The 17,921-nt window shown below is 46.7% G+C and overlaps 1 protein-coding gene across 3 annotated transcripts in view; it reads right to left on the bottom strand.

The window, feature by feature from the left end:
- The window catches only part of ACBD6 (acyl-CoA binding domain containing 6), an 80,563-nt gene that overhangs the window by 41,633 nt on the left and 21,009 nt on the right, over positions 1-17,921 (bottom strand). For all 3 annotated transcript variants that reach the window (XM_067001536.1, XM_067001537.1, XM_048073377.2), the window contains exons 4-5: positions 13,791-13,873; positions 3,516-3,621 (exon numbers count right to left, since the gene is read on the bottom strand). In XM_067001536.1, the coding sequence (XP_066857637.1) occupies positions 3,516-3,621; positions 13,791-13,873 (189 nt within the window). The remainder of the gene's footprint in view (positions 1-3,515; positions 3,622-13,790; positions 13,874-17,921) is intronic.

The following is a 17,921-nucleotide window of genomic DNA, read 5'->3' as shown; positions in this document are numbered from 1 at the left end:
CGAGGTGCTCGCTCCCTGCAGCTCAAACACACAACAGTTGTTGCAGAAGTTACATGAAAGGATGCATTTTCCCCTGCCTCTTAAATATTTAATAATAATTAAAAAAAAAAAGCATAAAAATAGCCCCAGTGCACTAACCCTGCCTCTTAAATCTTCTGTGCTTTGCCTGGACAACCACTGCCAGCTTGGCCAGCTCCCGCAGCAGTTTCTCTCAGCCAGCAGCATATGAATTTTGCTCAGCTCCAAGTCACAGGGTGTTCACAAACAAAGCACAGGACAGGGATTTGTCTCGGATACACCGAGCCTCGGCAGACGAGCGGATGGGAATGATTTTCATATCAATTAGCCTGTGCAGAGAAAGAGGAGAACGAAGCCAAACCCAGCGGATACACCATGATATCAGGGTGTCCTTCTAGGTACCATGTTTGCAGCTGTAATTGTTGCATACCACTGGCAGCTGATCCAACCTGGAGCAAGTATTTATTTCTGGTAATTAAGGAGAGACACACGTAATGGCTGCATCGCCTTCCTGCGACTGGGGAGGTGGTGAACGGGAGGGCAGCGGTTGCAAAAATCCAGGTGAAATTCAGCTTTGATTTGGAAGTCAAGCACTCTCAGAGCTGGGAAACGTTCAGGGAAATTCTTCCTTAGCATGCCTGCAGCCCAGAAACACGATGCTGCTTCGAACCCATTTCCACCTGCCCTCGCCTTGGCAAGCTGGCAGCAGCTTGGCACTCGCTGTCTCAACGGCATGGGAACCGGGGACCAAACGAGCATCATCCAGACGCCTTTTATCATTAAGCTCTGGCAAGGGCTTAAATGCTGCACACAGGTAACATGTTTGTTTATTGGGATTTCTCCAACAATTATAAAAAACCTCTCTCCACAGCCTCCACGGCCCTTGGCACAAATTACAAAAGCAGCTCATCTACGCTTCTGGACAACTTCTGGTTAGTTAATAGTTGAAGAAATATTTTTCCCATAAAGGCAGCAAACAATCCCGTGCCCGAAGCGCTGTGGTAACCCCACAGCCACAGTTCATTTCTTCTTTCATTAATCCTGCTGACACACACACGAGGAACTGGTTGTTTTAGTCTGTGCGACTTCTTCTAAGTGAGTGCAAGCTATCCTGTTGAACTCTGGGCAATTCAGATAGAGTAAATGGAGGCTTGTACATGATTGCTGTCATTAGATTCTTTGTCTAATTCTAAACTGAAGTTTATTATATCCAAACTGTTAGCAGGTATGCAGGCTTCAGTGCTCTACATGAAGGTTTTTATTCATTTTTTTAATCTAGGGAAGTGGACAGCTTATGCATCCAAAGTTGCCAAGCCCGTCCCTGTCTAACGCCTCCAGACTTCTCTTGCCCCTTCTGAAATCCTTTTGCTTCTAAGTAGGCTTGTCCCCATTTTACATTTTCCTTCTCATTTTCTCCTTTTGCTAACTTATTTCAGGCTCGCGCCAAATTAGAGAGGATGCGATCAGATACAGGACAAATGCATCACTTGGAGATAAAACCTAAGCACCTGACAACCTCGGCCGAGTCATTACCCACGAGGAAAGGCTGTGCCTGGCAGCTTTGCCGTTAGCACGAGAGTGGTTGGTGCTTCGGCAGGTTTTGCTCCATAACAAGTTAACTCTTTGTACGTATCCCTGCTGCCATTTTAAATTTATACGTGCTTAAACCAAAAGACTGACAGTGTGAGTTATGTTCTGAGGGCTAGGAGAAGCACCTTCTGGGTACGGCAGGATATATTTATGCAGTAACACTAAAACAGTTAATGAAAATGACAAGATTATGCTTGCATACACTTCACTCTACCAAAGGCTTGCTCTGGGTTATCTCCATCCTAAAATGGGTTCTAAAACTTCGATCAACCTGCACGATATTGGAAAATCAGCTGCACTCCAGATTCTGAAGAATACATTTGGATACCGAACAACACTGGTAATGGTTTCGGCTCCCTAAAATAACTGAAATAAATATTTCTTTCACATCTTCCTTTTTGATACTCTAATTTATTTATTTACCAGTTAGAATCGAGCCTCAGGAAGCCAGCACTTGCCAAAAAAAAAAAAAAGAAAAAAAAAGAGGCTCCTACTTCTCTGTGCCAAGCATTTGCTGGGTAAGCAAAAATAAGTGAGGCTGTGAGAATTTCACCTGTGGGGAGATTTTGCACCAGTGACAACCTTTCCATCAACCTTTCACAGGTTGCAGAGGTGTCATAGGTTTGCTGAAGCAGCTCCCTGCTCTGCAAGAGTCACAGGCGAATACCTGTGAGTTCTGAAACAGGCCCCCTCATACATCGGACTCGCTGGTAACTCTCAAAGAGGATGTCACCTTACAGTTTTCAGATCTGGCTCTGAACGTTTACACTGAGAGCACGCGAATATTTCAGCTATCTCTCACAATTTAAAAAAACAAAACAAATGATTTCTTTGGCTGAAAACAAGCACGTTTGCTGTTTGAATGCAAAGGAAGGTAACAGCTTCTGAATCTTCCTAACTGCGAATGAGCATCCCATCAATGGAAACGAAGTGTGATGCTATTATTTGCACTTATTGCAAGTGCGTGATCTCAAAAGTGAGCTTTTATCAATGAAAGGACTCTAGCCATGTTCTGAGCTTCTGCCCCGGGTGCTCACTGCTGTAGCCTGTGGTCACGGCGCTGTTGCAGCGACCGTGTGGCACACGGCAGTTTCAGTTCATTGAATTTACGATGCGAAATTCCAAGCCTGATCGCGAACACCCTCCCTCTCCTCTGAAAATTAATTCACACGAATTCCTGATTAATAATAAAAGGCCCTGCCATCAGCATTCAGAGCCCCAGCCGGGGCTGTCATGGCTCAGAGGGCAGAAATCTGCTTAGAGCTACAGGAGAACCCAACTGAATTTGTGGCGTCTCAGTCTATGAATGTGTAAGCACTTCATCTGTTCACCGCGACACAATGTGCTGGAGAGCAGTGGGCAAAAGTAGCTGTACATACTATTGACCGAGAGCAGGGCTAGGTGGCAGTATGCAAGCACTGAACCCAGCGCGATGAAGCTGGTTCTGCTACGCATCCTGAGGGCTGAACTGTCTGCTTCAGGTGTTTACTTTTACCAAAAAAAAGGATTGACACAATTCACGTTTTAGACGCCTGTCTTTTTCTTGGGGTTTCTGGCAATAGCTCTATTAGCTCCCTGTGGGGGAATGGTGTTTTGATTCAGATAAGGAAAAAAAAAAAGACTGGATGATGCCTCCAGAAAGGGAGGTGTGCAAGGGGTCTTACTCTGCAAGTTGCAGCTGGTGTTGCTGGAAATAACATAGGAAGTTTCTGGTATGCTACAGCATCAGAGGGCATCCACTACCAGAAAGCCAGTGGAAAGCTACCATTTTCAAACAGATTACGCTCATCTCAGTGACCAAGTGTTGGAGTACCTTATAACATTTCTAACTAAGGAGTTTTGAAAAGGCCTAACACTGAGTTAATAAGCAAAACAAAGATTTTTTTTTAAATCTTTTTTATCCATACCTCCTCATCTGCAACATTCACGTCCACTTTTTTTGATCGAATGGCTTTGGTTACATAGTCAATGTTGTTTTCTCTGCAGTAGTCAAAAATGTTCTTGTCCTCTTCCCTATTCAGGAAACAAAAGCAAGAGAAGCACTGTGTTACTGCACAGCACAAAGCCACGTGCACGTCATACGCCCTAACTTTGCCACAGACATTTCAATAGCATCACTGGAGTGGAACAGACTCCTGGTACGGTGCATGAAGAACAATATGTTTTTTTCCAGGTAAGAGACAGAAGATCCTGCTTCCTAGAAAACAAAGGTTCTTTTAAACAATACTGTGCCAGGGCAGAAGACTTGCTCCTGTGAGCTGGCACAGGTCTATAAAGTCAGCCAACACAAACCACATTCAGTCCTGGTATAAATCTCTGCAATCCCACAGAAGATAAAAGGCTAAACCTTCATTCTCCGTGCTACACAAACAAGCTCGTAACAACAGCTGATTTTGGTCAGACCAAAGGACCTTCCAATACCGTATTGACAGAGGCCCCTAACAGAGGCTTGGAGAAAAGAGCAGAAGGAACAGGACAAGTGCAATCAGTCCCCTGGTTAGATCCTCCCAGCTTATGAAACTCAGTGGCTTAAGGATTTCTGTAGCTAGAGGGTGCGCACAGGTGAGGGTATTTCTCAGCCTTTTCCAGGTCCTTTTTCAAATTCGTTTCTGCTCTTTAACCTATTCATGCTCTTGGCCTCACTAAAGGAAAGCCCTACAACTTAGTGTTCTGTGTGTGAAGGGGTGAACAATGAACTAATACTTTATTTTGGTGGTTTTAAAAACAGATGCCCTATATTATTGGGTACTCTTTGATAATTGTGCTTTATTCACCTTCTTCATACTGTCTGCAGACCTCTCATATTGTAGTCACAGTCTCTCCTATCAACCCATCCTGTTGTCTCTTCGGACAGAAGCTCCACGCTTCCTCTGATATCCCCTTTCATCCTCTTCTTCAGTCTCCCTCCTTCTACTACATCCTTTCTGAGACGGGTTGATCCGACCTGTGTGCCCTATTAGATAGGCAAGTGCAGATTTGTACAGCAGGGTAAAAAGGTTCCTGCATTTGCTTTCTTAATTGCCATGGAGCGCTGTAGCTCCAGCGACTCACACAAAGCTCTTGCATGTTTTAAGAATCCGTAAGAGGTCTTAACTTCATGAGAAATTGCTTGCTTGGCTGGCAAGAGAAGTTTTAGTAAATCTGAAGATAGAATATTGCTTTTAGCTCTAGGAGAAGCTGTTGGTGCAACTGCAACACCTGTGACATCCCAACTTGCTGCTCTTGCTGCCAGCAGCAGGCATTGGGGAACGGGTGCTGGCCCCTCGCGTGCTCCAGCCTGCTGCTCTCGGACACGAGCACGGCCAAGCTCTGTCTTAACACCACCACTGCAGAAAGGATCGCAACGGGGTCACTTGCAGGATGGTAAATAAATGAAAACAACCACAGACTCAGAGGCAATGCCTCGCAAGAACAGGAGCTTGCTGGGGAAGCCCAGACCCAGCAGGGAGGTCACCGTGCTCTGAGCCTGGCAGGCAGCAGAGAAAATGTCTGCAGTGCAACGGGGCAGCTCGAGGGAAACAGCTCTCCTGGTGCTAAAAGGTAACGGCACTCCTCCCGTTTATCTGCTCTCGAACCTTGAGCCACAGCAAAAGTAAAATCAGAACTTTATTTGCATTACTGAGTAATTGCTAACAAAGAAAAAGTGATGCTCTTCCATTTGCAACCCCAGCAAAAATTAAAAAAAATGCTGCTGCCAACAAGGCCACGTCCCTCCTCACATCAGGAGAGACAGCGCTCCGTGGTGTAACTCTGACTTTCAGTCTTGTACTGCTACTTATCTAGCTTTGCCAGTTACACTCTGTTCTTCAGACTTAGAGCGTTTTTCCTGAGTGCCAGTAAAAGTTTGGGAATAAAATAAAATAATAATTAAAATAAAATAAAATAAAATAAAATAAAATAAAATAAAATAAAATAAAATAAAATAAAATAGTGCTCATCTTTAGCTCCAGCAGCAGAAATACCAGTACTTCCCCTTAGGAAGCCATTTGCCCCGATCTCTCCCACCTTTCTCCTTCAGGAGCACCGCCCTGCACATCACCCCTGCTCTTTGCACACTGCAGTCCTCCTGAGCTGTGCCTTTCCAGCAAGGAGCTGTGGGCTGGACAAGGTCTCACACCTCCCATATAAGCACAGAGGCATTACAGACGTCTTCCAGTTTCTTAACTGGTCTCTGAAGAGCTCCTTGGGCAGAGGAGCTCTTCGGCCCTGGCTGTACCCTGCACCAGCTCCTGGGGAACAAATCGCCGCATGCTTTAGAGGCGATTGCTTTGAATTCTGGGGAAAAAAAGAATCTCATGGTGGGATTAGGAAAAGGCAAACGCTTATGTTGCTCAAGATGGGGTCTGACAGATTCATGATGGAGGTTATGAGGCATGCCTGCCCCTACTAACAAGGGCTGATTTGATGTGCCAGGAGGTCCCTCCGGTCCTACCTTGTTAGCCCAACCACTCGAACGTGCCCTCGGCTGCTGAAAGCAGCCTTTTGGGTGAGGCTGCCATTCAGACAAGACGGAACAATGTGCTTCGAACAGCTTCTCCCTCATTGTACAGACACACCATTTATTACAGATGATTTTCTCCTCCGTACCATCAAAGTGGAATCCGGTCTCTCCTTCCTAAGGAAGTCCACAACCATCCTCAGCTACTCCTGGACGAATTTGTGTCACGACCCCGAGCTGAGGCTGCACCCTCCGTCCCTGGCAATGACACCAGCCCTGCTGGACCTTGCGCGGCAGAGCCAAAGGTACCAGCGGAGAAGGCAAAAAGCAGCAACGAAGCAACTGCTTGCAGTCCGTGCTGGAGCCAAACCGGGCAATCGTCCTAACATCGCCTCCAGACAAACTTCTGTGGTCTTCTCCCGAGGATACCGGTACTGTCTGGAGGGAGAATAAATGGACACAGCTATTTGGGTATGATTTAGCTTTTCTGGAATAGCCGCCTCTGAATGCTCTGTATCTTCTCCTTCCAAAAAGCCACTTTTCTTTCAGAACAGGCTCCACAATGGAATTATTCCAGGATAGCAATTTGCCCACATGAAGATAACGTTTGGGGAAATTTCATCTTTCTACAGTGCATTTATTTGTCAAGGTTTAAACCACTCTCCTGCTGCCCCCCACTTAAAAATAAAATAAAAAAAAATATATATATATATCATATAGACTCTCAATCCATTCTACAAATCAAAGAAGCGAGCCTTTTGACAAATAGATTTGAGGGAAGTCCATGCAGTCCTAACAAAGACATTTTATCTGCAAACAAAACAGTCCCATGAAGTGCTTCAGGCATTCAAACTAATTTGGTCTTGCCACGTGCCAAAACCAGGAAGGTAAATGGACAGAAAAGCTCACTAAAGGAGTTTGAACTGAATTCCCGCACCCGTTTTTTTGAGGGGCACCGGACAAACAAGAAACATTGCTTAAAAATACTTGCAGCTGATTTTTTTCCCTTTTTTTCATGTCTGTGTGTAGGAGTATGCACAAAACAACCCCTCCACCAGAGCAGTTACAAGAAAGCAAAGTGATGCACTGCTTTCAGACCGGTGCCTAGCAGGTATTTGCACTCCACCTGTAAAACTGGTAAGAGTCAGCAGCAAGGCCTAGAAACCAAACCAGCCTACAACTCCAGGCAGAATCGCATCAGAGATACAATAATGTCACACTGCAGTGGTGTTGTCTGAGCAATGTTACAGGGGAAAAATCCCAGCACTCCTAGAAGTAAAAAAAAAATAAATCTAATTTAGGGGAGAAACACACCTTCAATAGGAAAGACCATGAAACTCAAACTAATGGCAACGTACACAAATATTTACAATGGTAGCTAAGAGGAAGAGTGAGATGCGATTTCGTTTCTGTGTTAGACTGTGTGGCATACACGCCCCGACCCTTTTTATTGACGGACGAGTCTTCAAATCTGCGACCACCTGAGGCTTTGTAAAAGCAGGGAACGTGTTTGCATCTGCTTGAGGATGGCCAGAAGGGTGTCTGTCTCTTCACCTCTCTTGCCACCATGTTGTACCCCCGAAGCTATTTTCTTCTGCTCTCCTGCCTCCCCAGAGAGAGATGCTAACCCCGATTCAAAATCCACCCGAACCGTATCTGTTGGCTGCAGGCAACGCATGGGCAGCTTCTTCCATCCTTGAACGAGTGGATGTGGTGAGCTTAAACCACGCCATCTCCTCTTCCCAAGCTCGGGAGGCTTCAAGAGTCTTCCTCGTAAGCTGTGCAAAACACACGGGTGTTGAGCTGATGGTTTTTAAACAGCCCGTAGAAGAGATCTGCTGTTGCCTAGCCAGGCTTCACTTCCTCCTTACCGTAGTGCTGTAAATGTAGTCGCTTTCGAAACAGAGAGCACCCCGAGGCCAGTCCCGTTCCCTTCCACCCCTCATGGGCTACCTCCGGCACAAGGCTGGGGGCAGAGGGCTGCGATCTGGTGCTACTCTGGGCCTCCTCTCCCCCTTTGTGGGGTCGGCCAGTGCTGCACCCCATGGGACCCTCTGTGGGGCCGGCACCTTGCCCGGGACGGCCCCCGGTGCCACAAACAGGTGGCTTTGGCCGTGGGCTTGGCACGGCGCTGCTGAGCCGGTGGGAGCTCGCCGGAGTGGAGCAGGCAGCGCGCGGGGAGCCGAGAGGCACTCGCAACGCTCGCTGTTTGTGTCGAGGCCCTCGGCCCCCAAGGGACCCATTTTCACATAATCTATAATTATCTCTTCGCTTTAATCGCCTCGTCACTTCTGAGGCTCTCCTGGGCACAGGAAGAGGAAAAGCTCATTAACTGAACCTTTTCTCCTCTCTCCAGCCACCCATAGCTTTTAATTGCTTGGTGTTGTTATTATCTATCAGTGCAACTGGGATCATTTTCATAAGAAAGGGTGGTGGGAGGGGGGGAGGCAGGAGCGGGTCCCTGAGGTATGCACCGCAGACAAACCTTTGCTTTCTCAATTATTTATGCCAGCTGAGGTTTTACAAGCTGAATAAATCCATAACTCAAGTTTATTTTGAACCGGCGGGCTGTCCCCGGGGAAGCGTTGCCCACTTGCCTGCACACTTGTGCGCCGTCCCCCGAGAGGGGCCGGGACACACAAGACGTGTGCCATCCCAGTCCCCAACCCTCATGGGAGGCCGAGCGGCGTCATCGGCGGGGGGGAGGCCACAAAAAGCCCACACGGGAGCTGCCGTGGAAGGATGCGGCCTCCCAACAGGAGCGAGGCCTAGGCAAAGCCACCTCGCTGCCCGACAAAGCGAAGCGCCCAAGGGTGACTGCTCGGGGGACGCCGTAAACTCCGGGCCAGCTTGGCAAGCGTCTTGGAGGATCCATTTCTAAATAACGCCAGCCTTAGAGCACCGGCACCTCGGCTGGCTGGACCTGCAGGTGTTTTGTTTCTGAGAAATGCCTCTTGAATGCGACGACGGGCTGCTCGGGCAGAGCTCTTCCTCGGGGATTTCATGGACCGGCATCGGCACGAGCAGTGCGAGGCATGGTGCCGACCCCATCCCTCTGTCCCCCGCCAGCCAGGGATGCCGGCCCCGTCCTGACACAAACGCTGCCATCGTGCTCTCGTTCCCGGAGGGAAGGAACAAAAGCCCCGACCGCGCTCCGGGCTCTTCCCAAAAGCCGTCACGCCGCCGCGAAGCAGCATCTTTACAAACGGATGCTGGAAGCGGCTCTTTAAAATTCAGCAGCCTTTGTGCCTGACCACACGCAGCGACCTCTGGTATTTTCTGCCAAAACAGTTCATTTGTCTCGCAGAACAACTAATCAATTCCAGAGCCCATCAATCACGGGGGCTCGCGCGAGCCGGCCGGCAGCGGGGCCAGATGGCGGCTGCGTTAGCGGGATTAATACAATTCTGATAGATTACACGGCATCAGGCGGGCTCCCAGACCCGGGGGGGACGGGCAAGCCCCGGGCTGGGGGGGACAGAGGGGTGCTCGCCACCCACTTGCCAAAACGCACGTGCTCGCTCACCTGCGGCTCCTAAACGCGCCTCCTGGCCGACATGGGGTGCTCTTTGCTCCCAAGCACTGCGGGAAAGCATTGAGGTTTTTAAATTTTTATTAGCAAAAGGGCTTCTTTCGTCCTTCGGGATGGTAAAAGCGTGAAACTCAGCTCAGCGAGGCCTCGGTGTTTCCACGCCGGGGTGCTGGGGCTGAGCGCCGGAGGGCTCCCACACGGAGGGAAGCGGCCGTTTGGCAGCAGGGTTTTGTGTTCACAGTCTGCCAAGTGAATGCTTTCGTTTGCTGGAAACATTTGTAAACTGCCTTTTTTTTGGTCTTAAAAAAAATATATTTAAAAATAACTTTAAAGTTGAATTTCCAATTCCGCGGTATTTCTGGCATCTCGCTCAGTCCGCGTCTCAGATTTATACCGGTGACACGTCGGTCAGCCTCACCTCACTGTTTATTTCCTAGGTTTGTGAAACGATAATTACAGTTATTTGATCACGGAAGAGCTCAACTACTGCTGCTTTTGTTCTGGTGTTAAAAGCAGACATAAAGCTGTATGCAACAGTAAAAAACAAACAAAACCCCGCTGTCCCCAGCTCCGCTGGGCTGAGCGGTCTGAAGTCCCCGATAATTTCCCAGTCCTTCCTTTAAGGGAACCTCCACGTTCCCCCACCAGCACACTTTATTTTTATGGAATGCCCAAAGCCAGATAAGTGATTTACAGAGGAACACAAAGGCAGAGCACTATGCTAATACGTTGTGCAACTGCTCCCCATTAGTCACTGGGGGTACTTCAGCTCTTTATTGCCAGGGTTTATTAATGACTCCTAATTGATGACCAGTGCCCAGCACCCCAAAGTAAATAACTGCTACGCCTCATTAGCTCAAGAGACCTTCTCCTGATTTGAGGATTGATCTATGAACACACAAATTGCACCGATTTAACTGAATCTCTGTCTAAATTGATTTAATTAGATCAGTATAACCTGTTTCTACGGATGCTCTTGAATTTATTTGGAACCTTCACAGCGTAGTTATGTGAGCCAGGCTGACCATTTTGCTATCTTGTTCTCAAAGTAGAAACATTTGAGATAATTAGTGATTAGGCAAAATCAGCGCTTGTACCAACCCGGTTCTTCCAATTTCTGATCGACCTGACTTTATGCCAGGGTATGGCAGCTCCACTTTGTCCAGCATTTACAGATTCGCACCCTAAAAGCCAAGCGCTTCATTCCACAAAATAAATGCGAGCATTATTTAATTTCAGACACTCGGTTTAAAAGCAGTAGCATTGCTGCTTTGTTTGGTAAATGACTGCTGACAGTAAATTCGTGGTTTACACTACATTTAAAACAAGATCTCTCATCTCCCTATTAACCTACTCTGAGCTGCTGCTATGTAATCATTTGTTAAACTGTTCAAAAGCTTCTGGTAAGAATAAATTACATGGATCTGCTTAGGTGAACCTTTAAAACTCTGCACTTGCATTCTTATCCTTGAGTATCTGCTGGTACACAGCGAGGTGGTGAAGATGCTGGGCTCCAGATAAATTAGACAGCCTTTCTCTGCCTTTGCATCAGCTGAATCCTAAAGGGCACACGGCAGGCTGTATTTGGCTCGGTGCTGCCTGCTAAGAGATTCATTGCTTTCAGCAGTCTGTCAGAACCCAAGGCTGATGAGGACTCGAGTTTTAGTTTTCAGTACACAAAATAAGATTTTTGCTCGTTCTGGGCTTTCTTAAAGTGGTAACTGGGAAATATTTATCCCATCAACAGCTCAGGGAAACAGAGACTAAAGTGAATTGATTTATATTCCAATTTTTGCAGGCTTGTTGTAAAGGTTCAGTAAGGCTCACCATTGACAACTGAGTCCACAAACAGCCTGCAAAGTTTCTTTTCTCAGATCTCAGGCTACGAACTAGCACCCACTGTCAGCATGGGACTTACTGCTAATTACCAACGTGCAGATTTTTGCTGGCTCAAGGCATTAAGTTTTCTTTCTCCTTCTGCTCCCCCCACCCCCAGCTGCCCAGAACATGCTACAACCCTCCATCAATTAACCTTCAGTACTCCCTGTTGAACGCGCATTACCTACATGCAGCAGCCTGTGAAATCCCAAGCTACAAAGAAGTTCCCATTTTTTGGTGCAACACTTGAAAATCCTCTCCCTGCATAATGCCACACGTAATTTCAAACTTGGGAGTGATCAGCTGAACACCTGAATCCAACGACAAGAGCCGGAGTCTATCTATAGGTATGGGAATCCCTAGAACCAAAATACAGAAAACTCAACAGCCCAAGAAAAGTCACCCTTCTTCTCAGGTGAGGTGGTATTAACAAACCAAATCACTTCTATGCTCTAAATAAATTTGGATACCAGATTAAATGTCCAGAGCCATCCTTCTCAGGCTCATTTACTTTCAGATTTTGTACCAGTGCAATTTTGTGGGTGAGACATAACGATGGCACTCGCCTGCTTCCCATCTTACAGCTGAGGACGCTGATGCCTACTAGCCAAGCACTGCTAATGGACCACATGAGTTTCTGTTATGCGAGCAGCGTGTAGAGACTTCTTGTAACTCCCTTTCAGCAGAATCTCACTCTACCAGCTGTGTCAGTGAATACATCCATCCACAGCCAAAATTTGTAAGGATTACAGCTATGCTGTACGAGACCACAGCCATCAGGGCACTGATCCCCATACAGTACACTACATTCCGCATGGTATGTTTGAAAAGAAGTATTTGGAGCTGCAGTCATCTTCAAGTCCTCCATGAGCCATGTTCTCATGTAAATAAAAACAAAAATACGAAGAGAAGATTTAGACCAGTTAAGCTAACCGGGACGAAACCTGGTTTCCTGTATATTGGGCTGTATTTCAAGATCAAGAAGGGCCACAGGCGATACCTGGGATAGCCATGAGTCTGAAAGGACTGTAGGAATAAGCATTTCATTTCATTTCAACACTGTGCAGCACTGATATGTTCAACTCCTGAAGGAACAGCTCAAACAGAATCCAAACCACAAGGTCAAACTATGCCATCAAGGACGTTAGCTGAGACCCCCACTGACAGAGCAGGGAAGAAAAAGGAGCTTGTGGCTAGCAGAAGTGCTATTCCTCAAGCAGTTTGTTAAACCAACGTCATACTTGCCCAGCTCTGGTCAAGGTCCAAGGGCAAGTTAAGGACATGTTGGTTCTCCAAGCCAGGTTGGAAAGGCTACTCCTGGCCAACTGTTCCCTCTTGCCATGCAGCACACTGCAATGCCCACTACTGCCGCCGTGTTTGCTTTGTCAGGACATCTACCCGAGCTCCTTGCAAAAGCTTTGGAGCCACTGGCTCAAGATTTATTTTTTATGAGTTTGCGACAAGTCAAAGAAATGCTGCGTTAGAGTTTTAACACTTTGGGAAAATTCCCAGCCAGCCTGGGAGGGTGTGTGTAGAGAAAACAGTGTTTATCTTCTCATTTCCTGGGACTGAAATGATGCAAGACATACAATAAAATAAATGGGATCACAAACACATAAATGGGTAACTGCAACGTGTCAGCAAACACTGCTCAAACATTCAGTCTTCTCTGACTGTTCATTTTAACTAAAAAATGATGCCGTATTCTCAAAGATTCTCCAGGCAATCATTTATGTATTGGAGTTAATATTACTCCTGTGATTAGTAGTTTACTAGTTTGAAACAGGAAAAAAAAACACCAACAGCTGTCCTTATTAAGTAGCTAATGTCACTTGCTACTTGCACCTTGACAGTTTTTAAATAGCAGCCATTCTACTTCAGTAAATGCGTTTCTGCTATGCTAGCTGCAGAAGCTAGAAAAAAATTAATTTGATATAGGGTGCAAACTCTCCCCGAAGGCGAACACTGTCCAATATTAAAACCTTCACTGAACAATCCTTAATGAATATATTGGTAAAGAAATAAATATTTGAGAAAGGTGGTGTCTGAATAGCTTTCTATTAAAAAAGCCAATATTAGGCTTTTTCAGCCATATAACTGAAAAATGGGAAGCCTTGCCCTTCCCCCACATCTCGCACTAGGGAAAGGTTAGTACCTGGCAATGATACAGAGAGTTATTGATTTAAATGATTATGGACCTGAAAAGTTCTTTCCTGTCATTTATTATCCTGTTGTAGTTGCCACCACACTTGTGTGATATTAAAAAAAAAAAAACCTTAACAAAACCACATCAGAAAACACTGTTTTTAACTCAAGTGCGGCACAGATAATCACCTGATTGTTTCTTCTTGATATAACGAGCTGACAACTGGGCCTCCAAATGCAGTTTTGCTTTCTTTTCCCCTCTTCTCTGTTGTCTGAAAGAAAAAGAAAGATTGGTCCAGCATCCCGGCCCCCGCTGCCACCCCTCCATCTCCCAGCCCCGGGGATGAGAGCAGCCCCCTGGACTGCTCTGCATGGCAGGCTGCCTGCCGTGACCCCACGCCGTCCAGAAAAGCCAGACACATCTCTGGGCAAACTGGGATCGATGCTCCCCCGAGCGTGGCCAGCAGGGTCACCCAAAGGAGTGCGTGGTGGCCTCGCCGCCCCGCTGGCCGCGAGCGGGCGCGTTGCCTCCGCACCGCAGCGCTCTCAGCCGCGGCCCCCGAGGACCCGAAAGCCGAGGCTCTGTGCGGCGGCATAATGTTACGTTACTAGATTGCAAAGCTTGCCTTTGTAAATCTATTTAATATAGATTTAAAATTAAATTTTTATAATGGGCAGCATTTCCAAATGATTGACTCCCAGGAACTCTAGGATTCTGAATGATTCCCACCGTAATAGAAGCGAACAATTAGAGCTGATTGATCGATGCGCAGCCTCAGGCCTCCCTCTGCAAAAAACCTCCCGCAGTGTGGGCTCTCCGACTGCCTGCCTTTAACGTGATGCCAGATTTTCGGCAGGGCTGCCTGAGAGCCTGACGCTTTCAGCGGGTGCGGGACACCAGAAGCCCTGATTTTTTCCAGGGAATCAAGTATCTCAGTCTTTAGGTGAGCAGGCAAAACTGGTTTGCAATTCACAGCAGCAATTCCTTACAAGAACAGCCCATTAAGTGCAACGTGCTGCTGGCAGAGGACAGTTCCCTTGCCTTCCCTGACAAGGGATTATCATACCCAAGCTGAATAAAAGCAGAGAAGCGAAGGAAAGCTGGCCCAACCTCGAGCCCTCTCTTGGTAGACGCAATACATTGCTGACTACACCAAAAATGTTGCTGTCTCATCATAATTCTACCCAGAAAGATGTTGATTTTTTTAAAGTAAAACATGCTTAAATTTGCCTTTCTTCCTGCTCCCTAAGTTGCTTCTGTTTTAAACAAATTTGCTTTTTCCCCATAATAAATTTCCACTCTGCCTGGCTCGAACCCACCAGCTCCACCTTTCAGCTCTCCCGTGCTAGCTCAAAGCCATAACATTTGGGTTTGCAGATATCTCAGACAAGCTTCTTTAAAAGAAAAAATAGAAAGGAAATTGGCTTTGAAAGCTCTTCCATGGCAAGTTGACTTTCTCTAATTTAGAGTAAAAGGTGACACGACGTTCTTCCTTCCTGAAGTGAAAGGGCTTTGGAGTCTCCACAGTGCAGTGCCCCTCTTAAAAAATTATTTAGCAGAGAACCTTACTGTCCACCAATTATTTCCACACCACTTATAAAGAAAATTAATTTCAGATCATCTGCTATTGCACGTGAGAGCTGTTTCTACAAAATGAAGCTACATTCACAACCAGCCTCTCTCCTTTGATGCTGGGGGACGATGGCCTTCCCACCAGTTCCAGAAGGTACAAGAAAATTTTTAATCTATATTCTTCCCTTTCTTCCCACTACCACTTTTCGGTGGTTGCTTTTTTCAAAGTCAGAAACAACACTTGAGAAAATACATTTCATCCTTCTCGAGGCAAAAATCGTAAGAAAAGGTTTCTTGGATTAAGTTCCCCCTCTTTGCTCAACCAATGCATTTCCACCAAAGATTAATCATCTTGATCGAGTACACCTAAGGTCATCGGGAAACTCAGCGATAAAGGCTTTCCCAAAAACGCTCATGCAAAAACTTCCCTAGCTCTCAATCCATGCACAGGTTGCTTTGTCCAAGTAGCTTTTATCTCCTTTCTTTCGCCCAGAAACGGGGAACTCAATATCCAATTTGTGAATGTTGAACTAAGTTTCTTCCATCACGGCCCTCGATATGTAGAGCAAGTTTATGAAAAATGCACAGCAGACGTCTCGGCTCGCCTCTCAGGATTCAGCGCGTGCCTCTCCACTGCAAAGCCATTAAAAACAGCCCCGCGGTCCAACATTCATCATCGCCGCCGGACTTCCCAAGGGGAATCTGGCCAGGCCAGGAGCCACACTTCTTCCCCGGAGCGCCGGTAACGCAGCCTCGATGCAGATAGGAACTGGGTGCTTTCCAGCCACCCTTGACGCCTTGCCTATACCATGAGCTCATCCAGTACCTGCGCCACAGCATCCAAACGCGATGTGGCAAGCCAGGCGGGTAACGCAAGAGGTGGGACAGGAGCAGCTGCTCGCTCCAAGCCCCCCCGGTGGTGTTATTTGCTGCTCGTACCAGCTGAAGGGATCTGCAACAGGGGCACTTTCTTAATCTCCCGGCATTTCTAAGGTGAACGAGGGCTCTTAGGGCCGGAAAGATAAAGCAAACGTCACATGCAGACGGATGGCAGCCAGTGAGCTACCGTGCAAGCCACAATGAAATTAAAAACTGACGCTGCAAATTCTCTCTCCTCCCTTAAAAAAGGCACTAATAATTAACTATGTAGCTCTCAATTAAGCCAGCTCCATTTCTTTCACTGCTGGCAGCCCAGGCCAAAGCACTGCAGATACACATGTAACTAATGATAGTTAAGAAATAACATGATCCCAGGCTCTCATAATTCGCAATCTGAATTCGAGACGGGTGCCAGCAGTATTATCTGCAGTCAGGACCATGTAGGAGATACTGGAGAAAAGGCAAAATTACAACGTGTCCCATGCGTGTGAAGGAACTGCTCTCAAGCTGCCAGTTAAAAAACTGGGAATATAGGGGAACTTGTAGCAGCACGGCAAGAAGTCTTGGAGGATTGCACTCAAATGCTGAAGAACAAGCACTATCACATAAGAGATCCAGGAAGAGGCGGTAAAGAATAGAAGAAATGCCTTAGGAGACACTGGAATTTCCCATGTTTATCCCTAATTCTTGCTGCCTGTGCACACTTATGGCTGATATCGAAGTCACTATTACTCTTGACAGGGTAGGTGGATCTGGTTGACCAAAGCTAGCATAAATCATGGGCAAACGTGTACTTCTGTATGCAGCATATGCACTCATTGGAGGCATTTTCAAGCCCCCTGAATTGCAGTGCCTTCGCGGGGCAGCACGGGGAACTCTGCTGCAGGAGAAAAGCCACACTTGTGCTGAAAGGGACAGCAGAGCATCCTCATCCCTGCCTCCAGGCACTGTATTTGTCAATAAAAGACCGGCTCGATTCAAGGTACGCTCGCCTCCTGACTGCCTGTCACGGACAATGCTGCTCCAGGCAGCCTCAAAGCCTGACAACCACTTTCTGAACAAAATGGAAATACGGGGACTAATATTTGCTAACATCATTAATTCATTTTTTTCCCCACTCCCCCTTCTTCCTTTATCCACGATGTCAAGATGTATACCTTTAAATTGTTGTCAGCCATAAAACAGACATCGTGTCCCAGTTCAGAGGTTAACATATAACGACAGACACATTAAAAAACCCTGTCCAATGTCTCACTGACAATTTCAGCTCCATCTTTTCTTCAGTAAGACAGTAGCTCAAACTCACTTATAAGCTTTAACAACATTAAAGTCTAATCGTGATTGAAAAATAAAGGAGAAAGAAGATAGTTTTATCCTACTAAGCATTATGGAAACGAAAAGCAATTACAGAGGCAAACATTTTCTTTGCAGGGGTTTTGTGTTCGCCTTCGTTTTTGGTCTTAAAAGTCTCCCGTGATTACAGCATGATCCATTTTTCCTCCTGCATTTTTGGACAACAGGAGGAAAAGTATAAGAGAGAGGCAATTTCCTGTCAAGTGGGTGGTTTGGCAGGTTAACCTCTTGCTATATCCCTGAAGGTAGGGCAGGGATTTATTGCTTCTTGTCTCAGAGCCCAAGTTTTGTTTGGATGTACACAAAGCAGGCTGCCACAGATTTAACAACGTGCCACTTCCAAGGGCCCTTCTGGTGACTCACTGCCCTCGTGTGCCAGCACTCACTGCAGAGATGCGAGGGAGCTTACTGGGGGGATTACTGGGACTGCGCTGGGCCTCGTAGTACTCAGCTGTTTTACAGCTGACAGACGGAAAGGTACACAGAAGTCCTACAAAGTTACAGCAGAGCAGCAA

This window comes from Anser cygnoides, chromosome 8 (assembly GCF_040182565.1).
Source record: "Anser cygnoides isolate HZ-2024a breed goose chromosome 8, Taihu_goose_T2T_genome, whole genome shotgun sequence".
NCBI classification, from domain to species: Eukaryota; Metazoa; Chordata; class Aves; order Anseriformes; family Anatidae; genus Anser; species Anser cygnoides.
This window is presented reverse-complemented; position numbering and strand designations above follow the sequence as displayed.